Consider the following 13,857-nt stretch of genomic DNA (forward strand, 5'->3'; position numbering starts at 1 on the left):
AACTGTCATTCATTTCAATCACTTTAATTTTTGGTTACTGTTCATTTAAAGGAAACATTTTATCAAAACCAAAATGTATTCATAGTTAGTTTTATTTATCACATTTATAAAATCCAGATATAATCAGCAATTCATGAATAAAAAGAATGGAAAAGGAAAATAGATTAGAGGTGGAGTTGTCCCAAAATCTCCTAAATAAGGCTTTTTTCTGTCTAATGCCCTGGGACACCACACAGAGAGAAAGGCAGGACTCTAAGGACTGCGGTCTCGATGTTTAAACTAGTCTGTAGAAGAGCTATTTAAAAAAACGCAAATCCCTAGAGCCGTGGAGTAAAAGAGGTATGAAGAGTGATTGCTGCTAAAATGATCCAAAACCTTTGTGCGGTTAGAGGTTGCCGCAAAATGGCTGAAGCTTTTAAAATTAGGCTTTTTAAAAATGATAAGAGCAGAGGATTGCCGAAGCGTGTTTCGTGTATGCTTTCTCAAGGCAAAAAAAAAATGTATTGCACCTTAAGGGTAAATTAATTAGTGAATTAATTCTAAAACATATTTTTAACGATATTGTGGGGTTACTAGAAGGAAACATTTTATGTAAAAAAATAAGTTGTGTTTCTGGTTACTTTATTGAAAATTGCTGCAAAAACCCTACTAGTCCTGCCCATCTGTACCACTTCCTGTCCGCAGTCTGTGCAGGGGAGCCAGCAGCACACATCACACTGCACTGTAGGATAGGAACCAATCAGCAGCTAGGCTTACTCCTGCTACTGTGCTTCTGACAGGGACCATTAGGTCACGCCCACCTCTCATTTGAAACACATACAGGGACCAGTCTATAGGGAGCTCCAATAAATGGGCTATTTTTAAAGATTATATTAATTTTTAGCACAACGTGAAACCAAAACCATTAGTTAAACATAATTGCAATTTCTGTTTATTCTATAGGGCTCCTTTAAATCCCTACATATATGCCAGCACTGGACTGATAAGGCCAACAATTCCTTACCTCTCCCCATGTGGAGCCCCCACTCTAACCAATTTATACTACTGCCAAGATGATATGATGGAATTCCTATGTGATCAAAAATATAATTGCTATGGGGGGGTAACTGGGTGAACTTTTTGCCCTTTATTACACATGGAGTTGTATATTTATTTTAAAGAAACACTACTTTGATTATTATTCACAAGTAGGATTAACTAAAGGGCAAGCATCCAATATAGAATTACATTTTAGTAGTGTAGGCAATACATTTATACAGGTATGGGACCTGTTATTCAGAATGCTTGGGACCTGGGGTTTTCCGGATGATGGATCTCTCTCTCTAATTTGGATCTTCATACCTTAAGTATACTAGAAAATCATGTAAACTTTAAATAAACCCAATAGGCTGGTTTTGCTTCCAGTAAGGATTAATTATATCTTTGTTGGGATGACACACAAGGTACTGTTTCATTATTACAGAGAAAATGGAAAGAAGTTTTAAAATTTTGGATTATTTGATTATAATAGAGTCTTTCCGTAATCCGGAGCTTTCTGGATAATGGGTTTCCAGACAATGGATCCCATACCTGTATGATATTTTAATGTAATCTTTTTTCCCTACTCTCTCAAGTTTGTGACATTCAGATAAATTACTGTAATTTATATATTACATATAGTCCCTGGAAACAGGGTTCTAATTAAAGATGATGAAAATGACCTGAATGAGGACCATAACACTTTATAAGATTATGTATTGTTTATTATACAGACATTAAAAGCTTGAAAGAAAGTATTTTAACACCTATTATATTCCAGTGCTCTGTAGCCAGAGTACTATAAACTTTACAAGTCAAATGCCAGTGGACTATAAACCAACAAAACATAGGTTTTAAAAACAATTCCTAAACCCTACCTGCTTCAATTATAATACAATCCTAAAGGGTTTTGACCAACAGCACATGAAAAAAAAAAAAGCTCCGAATTAGAAAATGGCCATCTCCCTGTCACGATCGCCGCCCGGAGCAGGTCCAGGAGCTCCGGGCGGTGCGTACTTCCCTGCCGGTGTCGCTCCCAAAATGGCGGCGCCCATGGCCGCCACGTGGGTAGCGGCGCCGGCGCGATGACGTCAGCGCGTCGACGTCGGCGCAAGGACGCCGATGACGTCAGAATGGCGCCAAATTCAAATATAAAAGCCTTACCAAGACGCCAGAATGGCGCCCAAGTATAGGATTCATTCCTGTGAAGTTTCCTGGGTTTCCTGTCTGCTTTGCTGAAGACTCATCTTGTTCCTGTTTGTTGCTGACCTCTTGCCTGGACTTTTGGACTTTGCTGATATTCTGCCTGCCTTTGAACCCTTGCCTGGACTTTGGTTATTCTCCTGATTTACCCCTTGTTGGACACCGCGACCTTGACTCCCTTGTGGGCTTCCTCCTTGATCCTGACAACCTCCCTGGAGGGACCTCCCGGCTCCCTGACACTCCCATAGACTCCATTATAATGACAATCAAAATTTTTTAAAAACGATTTCCTTTTTCTGTGTAATAATAACAAGACATTTTTACTTCCTCGTTGAAAATAAAAATAGTGAAAAAAACACAATTACACTTTTAATAGTCTTTTATATATCATTTACAATCTTTTACAGATTTGTTACACTTGAACCGTGTTGTCTTTTTTTCACTATAAGAAACATTATTGGACACTTCTATAAAAAGTTACTATGTTATCTATCACATGATGTGGATTAACCACTAGATGGAGAGGTGGGGGTTTAAAAAGTGTGTGATGTAAAGTGTCAGTTAAGATTGACAAAATGTTGCTGTAATGCCCTAAAGGGTTCCAATAAAGGCATCTTTATTTTATGAAAGTTTTTTTTTTTTTAAAGGAAAACTCAATTTGAATTTGATTAAAATGTTCAGGTCGGGACTATTCGATCAAATATTAGACGTTCGCGTTTTTTCTTAAATAACCTCCCATTCAAGTTATAAGTACTGCTTTTATCTGCTGACTGCAGTAAAGGTGGCACTATATAATATTTTTTCTGGCTTCTGCAGTGTTTCTTTTATGTTACACATAGACCGAACTGGCCCATGTGTGGCCACCGATATTAAATGTTTTGACCAGTCTTGCCATGGTGTAAGAATCAATTGACCCAACAGATGATCAACCAGATGGTCTGATAAAAGTCACAACAAGAAGTAAAACCAAACAGCATAAAAACTATAGAAATACACAATATTTAAAAACATTTCCATGTTTCATATAAGTATGTCTTTAGGATAGCATTTTTCAAGACATAAGAAACACCAGCAAAAAGCAAATGGAAACAAGTGTAACCCATATATCTAAGTTGCAAAATTTGCCGTTGTCTTGGAAAAAAAAACAAAAAACATTTTCAATAAGCACAATAATGTTTGAGTAATCTAGCTACTAGCAACCTTGGTTATAAGACCGACCTTGTACAGAAAAGAATGTGTACTCTGTTCTGAACTTTTGTCCTGCTAAAGGAGCCTATTTGTATGAAATGGATTACTGTGCTCTCAGCATTACAACTATCAGAAAGAAGTGTGTATAGGAAAACGAAACCTTTACAACATGGTAAATATTTTGTGCAATTAAAAAGAAACCAATCTATGACAAATTATAGGATTAGGACAGTTAATGGGTTTTCTTTGGCGTGAGGTAGAAATTAAGGCCAATCAGCTCTTTCCAAATTAGATCAATTAAACAATCATTGCACCTACAGCAAAGCTTTAATTGGCTTGTGTAAACGGACAATAGGAATGCTTCATAACTTAGTAGCCTGATCAAGTCAAGGGGTGGTTCATCTTTACGTTAACTTTTAGTATGTTATAGAATGGCCAATTCTAAGCAACTTTTCTTTATTTATTTTATATAATGTTTTAAATTATTTACCTTCGGATTCGTTCCAGCTTTCAAATGGGGGTCAATGACCCCATCTAAAAACAAGATTAAAAATGTATTGTTACTTTTGATTACTCGTCTTTCTATTCAGGCCCTTTTCAATTCATATTCCAATCTCTTATTCAAATCAATACATGGTTGCTAGGGTTTGGATCCTAGCAACCAGAATTTAAATCGCAAACGAGGGGAGCTGCTCAATAAAAAGCTAAATAACTCAGAAACCACAAGTAATAAAAAATGAAAACCAATTGCAAATTGTCTCAGAATATCACTCTACGTCATACTCAAAGTTAACTCAAAGGTGAACAACCCCTTTAACAACTGTAAATATGCAACTTGTAGAACTTGTAAATCAGGATATGATGTCCTCTAGCTGCTCTAATGAACAGTTAGCCACAAATCGGCCCATCCTAGTAGAAGTCTGAGATACACAGTGTTATACAAGGGATCCTGCAATCAGTTTTTCCCTGTGTTCCATCACAGGAGAGTGCAGCAGCCTGTTCTTCCTAACTGTGCTATACAGACACAGGAGCATCCAAACGCCAAACTGTATGAGCCCTAAGCCTAACAGCACCTACTCATTAACTACTGGAACCAATCACATTGGATGGGATGCGGGTGCAAACATGGCCCACCACCAGTACTGAGAAACTGAGGTAAAGCACTACGATTATGAATGGACTGGAAAAAAAAAAAATAAACATCTTATATTCACACTCCCATTCTTTGTAATCCATACCTGGTACAGACAGCACAAAGGCAGGGTGGCACTGCAATAAATGTAAATTGGAACGGGTCAGGGAGATTGCACACCTGCCGATATGCATTGCTTTTGTTCCCCCACAGTGATATACTGTACTCAGGGTCAGGAAAACACAGCATCGTACTTTGTCCTCTTTAGAGAAAACAGATTTAACTTTGAAAAAGCAAGGCTGCGACTTTATTCAGCAAATCGTGCCCGAGACTAAGGAGGAAGGTTTTCCATTCACACTTAATAGGGTGGGGTGAATATAGGTGCAATATTAAGTTAAGGTGTCCATAGACGCACAGATATTATTGTACAAAACAAAATTTTCATACAATATTTGGTGCATGTATGGCGGGAGATGAGCCGATAGCAGAAGAATATCCATCGGCTCCGTGATTGGCCCCGGTGGAAAATTTTGATTGGGCACCTTTGAAGGGACTCTAACATCGCCCACTGTTAGTGCTGAATCATCAGATACTGGTAAAATTCTACTATTTCTACCTGTATATCTGACGATTTAGCTCTACATGTATGTACTGAAACGAAAGATTGTAATTGTTACGTCTGTGGCCACCTTTTCAGAATAAATCATTGTGGGACAAATCCCTGTATACTAGGGATGCACCAAATCCACTTTTTTGGGTTTGGCTGAACCCCCAAATCCTTTGTGAAAAATTTGGGTGAATATCGAAGCAAATCAGAACCCGTGTCAGCACGTCTAGCATGCCTACATAGGAAATCTTTTGAAAAGAAACAGATTAATGCGGTTTTCGACATCAGAAGAGTTAAAAAAAAAAATATTCAAAGATTAAGAGGTGGGAACTTTGGATACTTAATATTATTTTACGTATTTAGGTCACTCTATTCAGGATTTTTATCATAAACCTGGCATTCCCCTTTAAAGGAACCTAACCAGGGTTACAAATGTACATGCTGTATTTTTCATGTGCTATTCTTATAAACCAATGGCTGCCAACAGAGACAAAACTACTCAAAGATACTCAACAGGTCAGAATACATGACTTTTCTGGCAGAGTGCAATGTAATGAGCAGCAGCATGCAGATATTGCTCTTGGCTAATTCTGGAGTAACAGCTTCAGCAGCACCTGCCCACAACACACCATCTTACAATACAGTAATGTCAGGCATATGCTAGAACTGTGCAAGAATGTAAAGCCTTCCAACATGTTTCTTATAGAAGTCCAGAGGAACTTCAATACAACTTCAATTCAAATTTCATTTTCTTTTATAGAATGTATTCAAATACAGACTTAATTTAATATGAAAATGCTTTTCACACATTACATTTTTTGAATGTTAACATTCTAATTTTTTATATTGGGTTTGAACTAGGGTTGCCACCTGGCTGGTATTTTACCGGCCTGGCCGGTAAAAATGATGGTTGATCCCAAAGTTATTAATAGGGGAAAAAGATAAATATATTGGAAGGCCGGTATTTTTTTCCAGAAAAGGTGGCAACCCTAGTTAGAACTAATACAACTGGGATAATGCATGTGTATGCAATGATACAGGGCATGCCTGTGAAATAGGTCATCCTTCAAAGAGGAAGGAAATCTCTGCCTCAGCACAAAATAAGCTGTCTTATAGAACAACACTTTGTTCAATCTTTACCACAGTGTGGTCCACCTCATCAGCTGCACTTGACTGATGTCTAAGTAATACGTAGCATAATTTTTACAAGACTTGGTCAGCCAGGGCAAAAATGCACTATATGCTAATAAATGATTAGATCATAAATAACACTGAAATACACATAGGCACGCCAAGTAACGCCAAGCTTCTGCTAGAGTAGTTAAGAAATGAGGCAGTGGAAATTATTTTGCTGGAGAAATGACACAAACTGGCAGCCTGAAGGATGAGTCTCTGTTTGGTGGAGTCCAGAAGACCGTCTGCCTGAATATGTTATGCCAACCATGGCATTTGGTGGACAGTCTGGAATTTCCTGTGAAAGCAAAATTTATCACTATTGCACACAATTTCACTCTTCACAGTTATGAACTTTCTACATTGACTGGGTATTTTACATTAGCTTGATCCCAGTTAGCGGTAAATGATTTACTAATCCAGACTCACAAATTGAGACTGCACCACTCATTCTAAGTGCCCATAGACACTCGCGACATCGATGGAGTGAGGATGTTCGGCAGAAGCTGTTCAACGTTAGCGGTGAGTAGTTTGCTAGTTCGGTCTCCTAGATTGAGACCACACCACTAACTCTGAACACATGTGGAAACTCACGATGCCAGTGGAGAGTGGAGGCCAGTAAGGGAGAGATCAGCAGCACAGACCGACTGACTGCTCCCGCACCTCCCTTTTCTAACCGGTTGTACGACACCCAAGAGCAACAGCACAGACGCCTGCTTGCTCACTCGCCATCATTCTCCTTCAAATCATCAGCATCAATGCAGCAATGAATAAGTTGCTGTACGCTGTACACTAATAGACATTGAACCATCGGCCCATCCACCCAGAGTACCGTTTTCCTACCTAAGAACTTTAAAAAACAGATGCGCCTGACGCGCGTTTCGCTCGCTAAAGCACAAGCTTTTTCAAAGGCCTTTGACAAATCTCGTGCTTTAGCGGGCAAAACGTGCGTCAGGCGCTTCTGTTTTTTAAAATTCTTAGGTAGGAATATAAAATATTCGCCACCTAAAACCTGACGGGTTCATTATAGGGATGCACTATTTTGGATTCGGCTAAATACCCGAATCTTTCGTGAAAGATTTGGCAGAATACTGAACCGAAACCGAATTTCCATATGCAAATTAGGGGTGGAAGGGGGAAAACATTTTTTTACTTCCTTGTTTTGTGACAAAAAGTGATTTCCCTTCCTGCCCCTAAATTGCATATGACACCAGTGTTGTGGTTAGTTCCTTTTTAGACCGGATGTGCCAAGTAATGAAACAGAAAGCTAAAGACGTGGGCTCTCTCTGGCACCAGTATTTTGTCTCCTTAGATGCTGAGGGGTTTATTTTATAAATAAATAAAAAAAAAAAATCATATAAATTCAACTTTTGATAAATAACCCCCACAATATCTATGGAGACAAAATACTGGTGCCAGAAAGCATCCACGTCTTTCGCTTCCTGTTTTATCACTGGGCACATTAGGTTTAAAAAGGAACTAACTTCCCACAACACAAGGAACACCACCAAAAAGCAAATGGAAAAGCAAGTGTAATCCATATATCTATGTTGCAAAATTAGACGGTCTTAAAAAAAAAAAATATATATTAAATGAGCAATGATAATATTTAAGGAGTAATCTAGCTACTAGCAACCTTGGTTATAAGACCGGCCTTGTACAGAAAAGAATGTGTACTCTGTTCTTAAAGGAGCCTATTTGTATGAAATGAATAACTGTGCTCTCAGAATTATAACTATCAGGATATTTGTCAGCTCCTTGATCAGCCCAGATGGAAAATTTTGATTGGGTGTCTTTGAAGGCACTCTAACAACATTGCCCACTGTTTAGTGCTGAATCGTCAGATACTGGCAAAATTCTATTGTTTCTATCTGTATATCTGATTTAGCTCTACGCGTGTATTGAAACAAAAGATCTTTTCCAAGAAAGATTGTAATTACCAGAACAGGGTGCTACCTGGGACTGTGTATTTCTGAGCAGAGGCCCACGTATCACCACTACATGCACTTCAGGCAACTTACACTAACATAAATAGAAACTAGATCCTCTGTAATGAAACAAGCCGCCGTGCAGGTCCAAGTAATTCAGTAGGGCCCCTGTAGCATAGCAGATAAACGAAAAGCTGAAATAATTATTTTTGTCGTTAAATGCGACTAAGTAGAGGTCGACTATCATTCTTGGATTTCTACACACCTACTGGATAAAAGCAATATGAATGGCAATAAATACTTGCAGTTGTAAGTTTAATATTAACAACACAAATGTATAAAAGGTCAACATATTTTAGAGCACAGTACAATAGATGGGTGTATCAATCAATCATATAGGTTACAAAAATTTAAATAAAGTTAAAGAGGGTCCTGCTCAACAGAACAGACTGAAAGAGAACATCTATATAAAGTATATATGGGGTTACTATGCCTATGCCAGTTGCCAGTATATTGGCTGTATCTGATAAAGAGTTTTCAAGCTGAGAACACTAGTGTGGATGGGCTCAGTATGATAATGGAATGAAATGTAGATACAAGAGACAACTACCCAGTATAAGCCCTGGATTTTATCGCTAGTACAGGAATGTTTTATACTAGCACTACACTATATTTTGCATTTAAGCTCAACACGGCTAAATGGTGGCTAGGATCAAGGGTAGGATTGATAAATAAACACAAAAACACTGAAAATAGAAGAGTAAGCTCAAATTCTGAAAAGATGCCAGCAGTAAATTGGCAGTCACACAACATAAAATTTGGTACAAATAAAAAGTAGCAAAGCGGGCACCGAGTAGTTAAGCAATTTCTAAGGAAACGATGCAAAAAAACTGTCCTCAGGATGACAGTGAACTACATTTCCCAGCATCACTTGGATCACAGGGGAAAGGAGGGGTTAAGAAGGACAGAGCGAGGCACGTGCGCTCAGATGTTAAACCTGCGTGCACTGAAGAACGTGATATAAATCAGCGCTTAGCGATATTAGTTGCTTTCACTTTTGTATTACAAGAAACCCCTTTCTTCCGGAACTCACATGGAAGCCCCAATGCTCACTGTAGCCTGACCTTCACACTCCCGGCAGTGCCAAAGGTTGGAGTCCCCTCTCGCTGCAATTGGCCAAGTACAAAGACTAGGTACACCCTTGCCCCGTGTGTCACGTGATCCCCGTTATTCGCAGGCAGCAAAGGAGGCCCGGAGTCCATATATGTAAAAGTGCTCTGTTCTCTTCGCATCTTTCCATTCACGAGTATCTGTGACGCTGCCCCTATGGAGCCTTACCTTGTATGAATCAGTCGCCAGAAGGATGTTAAAGTCCGCTTCTTGGCTTTCCATCTCGGTGCCGGTAAGTTCCACTTCCCTGCGCAGGCAAACGATGAACAATACTGAGCTGTACAGAGACCCGTCGGCTCTATACCTTTCACAGTGGCAGGCTTGCTAGGAGAAGGGGCGTGGGATGACGTCACGGGGAGGGGCCGCAGCTCAAGAGCTTTCTGAATTACAGACCTCAGTTGTTTTAACCTTTTCGCTGCCAGACAATTTGGCTGATTTGGTACTTCTATTGCCAGACCGTTTTTGAACATTTTGTACTCTTTCACTTTAAGAGCATTTCCTGGGGGGGTGTTTTAGTTTAACCAGGGAAACAATATATGTTTTTTTTTCAGGACAACCTGAGCTTTCAAAATATGCTAGAATTTTTGGGTAATTCAACTTCTGTAAAAAAAATATAGGCTTCAAAGTGCCTAATAAAATGAAAAAAAATCAGGTTTCACATAGTACAATTATATATATCAGAAACATCATTTATTTTATGTATGAGAACACAGCAGATTTGGAAAGGTCTATGTCTCCTGAACGCAACAATACCAAATATATATAGTTTTATTGAGATTTCTCACTAATATAGATCAAAATCTACAAGCAGTACACTAGCAAATTTCCAAAGCACCGCTCCACAAAACGGCATACTTCTTATTTCAAGGCCAAACATTCTACTAACAGTAGGTTCACCCCAGAAAACCATATATTTTCAGAAAGTACACATTCCCCCGAATCTAAATTGGGTATGCATGTCTTTCTACCCCAAAGCACCAAGCCGCAAATCTTTCCTAAATTTCCCAATTTTGGGGACATTTCCAAAAATCACCTCAAAAATTCCACCCTGCAGCATCTTATATCGAACATACTATTGGTTAACAAGACCAATGACCCCAAATATGAAAGCCTAGGGTCCGCTGAACAGTTTGATGCCCAATATGTATAGGTGTACCTAAGCACGTGGCATATAAGGGCCTCAAAAAGAAGACCCCCATTTAGTCTATCATTTCAGGTGCTGCAAAATCAAACATTTACATCATTTTGGGATGGGCAAAGGTAGGAAACAGTACGTTCACCCCAGAAAACTATATATTTTCAGAAAGTACACATTCCCCCGAATCTAAATTGGGTATGCATGTCTTTCTACCCCAAAGCACCAAGCCGCAAATCTTTCCTAAATTTGGCAATTTTGGGGACATTTCCAAAAATCACCTCAAAACTTCCACCCTGCAGCATCTTATATCGAACATACTATTGGTTAACAAAACAAATGACCCCAAACATGAAAGCCTAGGGTCCGCTGAACAGTTTGATGCCCAATATTGATAGGTGTACCTAAGCACGTCGCATATAGGGGCCTCAAAAGGAAGACCCCCATTTAGTCTATCATTTCAGGTGCTGCAAAATCAACACATTTACATCATTTTGGGGTGGGCAAAGGTAGGAAACAGTACGTTCACCCCAGAAAACTATATATTTTCAGAAAGTACACATTCCCCCGAATCTAAATTGGGTATGCATGTCTTTCTACCCCAAAGCACCAAGCCGCAAATCTTTCCTAAATTTTCCAATTTTGGTGACATTTCCAAAAATCACCTCAAAACTTCCACCCTGCAGCATCTTATATCAAACAAACTATTGGTTATAAAGACAAATGACCCCAAATATGAAAGTCTACGGTCCGCTGAACAGTTTGATACCCAATATGTATAGGTGTACCTAAGCACGTGGCATATAGGGGCCTCAAAAGGAAGACCCCCCATTTGGTCTGTCATTTCAGGTGCTGCAAAATCAACACATTTATATCATTTTGGGGTGGGCAAAGGTAGAAAAAAGTACGTTCACCCCAGAAAACCATATGTTTTCAGGAAGTACACATTCCCCCGAATCTAAATTGGGTATGCATGTATTTCTACCCCAAAGCACCAAGCTGCAAATCTTTCCTAAATTTGGCAATTTTGGGGACATTTCCAAAAATCACCTCAAAACTTCCACCCTGCAGCATCTTATATCGAACATACTATTGGTTAACAAGACAAATGACCCCAAATATGAAAGCCTAGGGTCCCCTGAACAGTTTGATGCCCAATATGTATAGGTGTACCTAAGCACGTGGCATATAGGGGCCTCAAAAGGAAGACCCCCATTTAGTCTATTATTTCAGGTGCTGCAAAATCAACACATTTACATCATTTTGGGGTGGGCAAAGGTAGGAAACAGTACGTTCACCCCAGAAAACTATATATTTTCAGAAAGTACACATTGCCCCGAATTCAAATTGGGTATGCATGTCTTTCTACCCCAAAGCACAAAGCCGCAAATCTTTCCTAAATTTGCCAATTTTGGGGACATTTCCAAAAATCACCTCAAAACTTCCACCCTGCAGCATCTTATATCAAACAAATTATTGGTTATCAAGACAAATGACCCCAAATATGAAAGCCTAGGGTCCGCTGAACAGTTTGATGCCCAATATATATAGGTGTACCTAAGCACGTGGCATATAGGGGCCTCAAAACGAAGACCCCCCATTTGGTCTGTCATTTCAGGTGCTGCAAAATCAAGACATTTACATCATTTTGGGGTGGGCAAAGGTAGGAAACAGTACGTTCACCCCAGAAAACTATATATTTTCAGAAAGTACACATTCCCCCGAATCTAAATTGGGTATGCATGTCTTTCTACCCCAAAGCACCAAGCCGCAAATCTTTCCTAAATTTGGCAATTTTGGGGACATTTCCAAAAGTCACCTCAAAACTTCCACCCTGCAGCATCTTATATCGAACATACTATTGGTTAACAAGACAAATGAACCCAAATATGAAAGCCTAGGGTCCCCTGAACAGTTTGATGCCCAATATGTATAGGTGTACCTAAGCACGTGGCATATAGGGGCCTCAAAAGGAAGACCCCCCATTTGGCCTGTCATTTCAGGTGCTGCAAAATCAAGACCTTTACATCATTTTGGGGTGGGCAAAGGTAGGAAACAGTACGTTCACCCCAGAAAACTATATATTTTCAGAAAGTACACATTCCCCCGAATCTAAATTGGGTATGCATGTCTTTCTACCCCAAAGCACCAAGCCGCAAATCTTTCCAAAATTTGCCAATTTTGGGGACATTTCCAAAAATCACCTCAAAACTTCCACCTGCAGCACCTTATTTCATACATATTATTAGGTATCAAGATAAATCACCCCAAATATGAAAGCCTGGGGTCCTCTGAACAGTTTGATGCCCAATGTACATAGGATTATCGAAGTACATTGCATGTAAAGACCCCAGAATCTACCTTTTGCATACTTATTTGATGTCTTACATTTACACTAATTTCCAAACATTACCAGTTTTATATGGGATAAAAGCTACAAAAAGTTATGGTAACCCCTAAAAGCCATATATTTAGGGGAGCCCTTTACAGCCAAGAACGTAGGTACTACGTGCTTGGCAGTTAGGGCTTTTCCCTGCAAGAACATAGTACCTACGTTCTTGGCAGGTAAAAGGTTAAAGGGGACATTTTGCATAACCTTCATATTCAGATATGTGATTAATCTTTCCTCAAACAATGTAATGATGCAGAAGAAAAAACGTTTTGAATGCATTTTACCTGCTAAAAGTGTCATTACATCAGAGCTGAAATGAGAACCTCTCAGGTCAGAAGCTAGGCTAAAATGAGAGATGGGCGTGTCTGTTCATTCTCTCACAGGAAATGGTAACAGCACTGACTGACAGGCTGAGCTCTGCTGTAGCTTGGAAAACCACTCCCATCTCCCTGCCGTGCTGGAGCATCAGGACACAGTGACACGCCAAAGTACAGACAGTCCTATTGCAAACAGTGCTTGTGCGACAGTTGGAAAAGCTACAGAGCAATGCAGACCCACAGCTATAGGGTAGTTACTACACAGTACTGGAAGGAGCGACTGGCACACTGCTAAAGTTACAACTAGGTTGTCCAGATTCGCCTCTTGATATACCAATGAAGCCAAATATTTACAGTATATGAGAGTCCTGTGCACACTGCTAAAGTTACGACTAGGTTGTCCAGATTCGCCCCTTGATATCCCAATGTAGCCAAATATTTACAGTATATGAGAGTCCTGTGCACAGTACAGGAAAGAGCGACTGGCACATCACTAAAGTTGATACAAGTATGTCCATTGGTGTTAGATTGCCCCTCGATATTGCGTGTGGCCCCGGGGCCCTTCAGGACTCACTGTCAGCATGCCACAGAGCTC

The 13,857-nt window shown here is 39.6% G+C and overlaps 1 protein-coding gene across 2 annotated transcripts in view; it reads right to left on the minus strand.

The window, feature by feature from the left end:
• Nucleotides 1-13,857, minus strand: part of nampt.S (nicotinamide phosphoribosyltransferase S homeolog) — a 49,491-nt gene that overhangs the window by 32,596 nt on the left and 3,038 nt on the right. Inside the window, exon 2 of one of the 2 annotated variants that reach the window (XM_041587538.1) lies at nucleotides 9,587-9,811. The exons of the other annotated variant lie outside the window; for it this stretch is intronic. Within the exon in view, the coding sequence (XP_041443472.1) occupies nucleotides 9,587-9,640 (54 nt within the window). The 5' untranslated portion in view covers nucleotides 9,641-9,811. The remainder of the gene's footprint in view (nucleotides 1-9,586; nucleotides 9,812-13,857) is intronic. 2 annotated transcript variants of the gene reach the window in all.

This window comes from Xenopus laevis, chromosome 3S (assembly GCF_017654675.1).
Source record: "Xenopus laevis strain J_2021 chromosome 3S, Xenopus_laevis_v10.1, whole genome shotgun sequence".
In the NCBI taxonomy this organism is placed as follows: Eukaryota; Metazoa; Chordata; class Amphibia; order Anura; family Pipidae; genus Xenopus; species Xenopus laevis.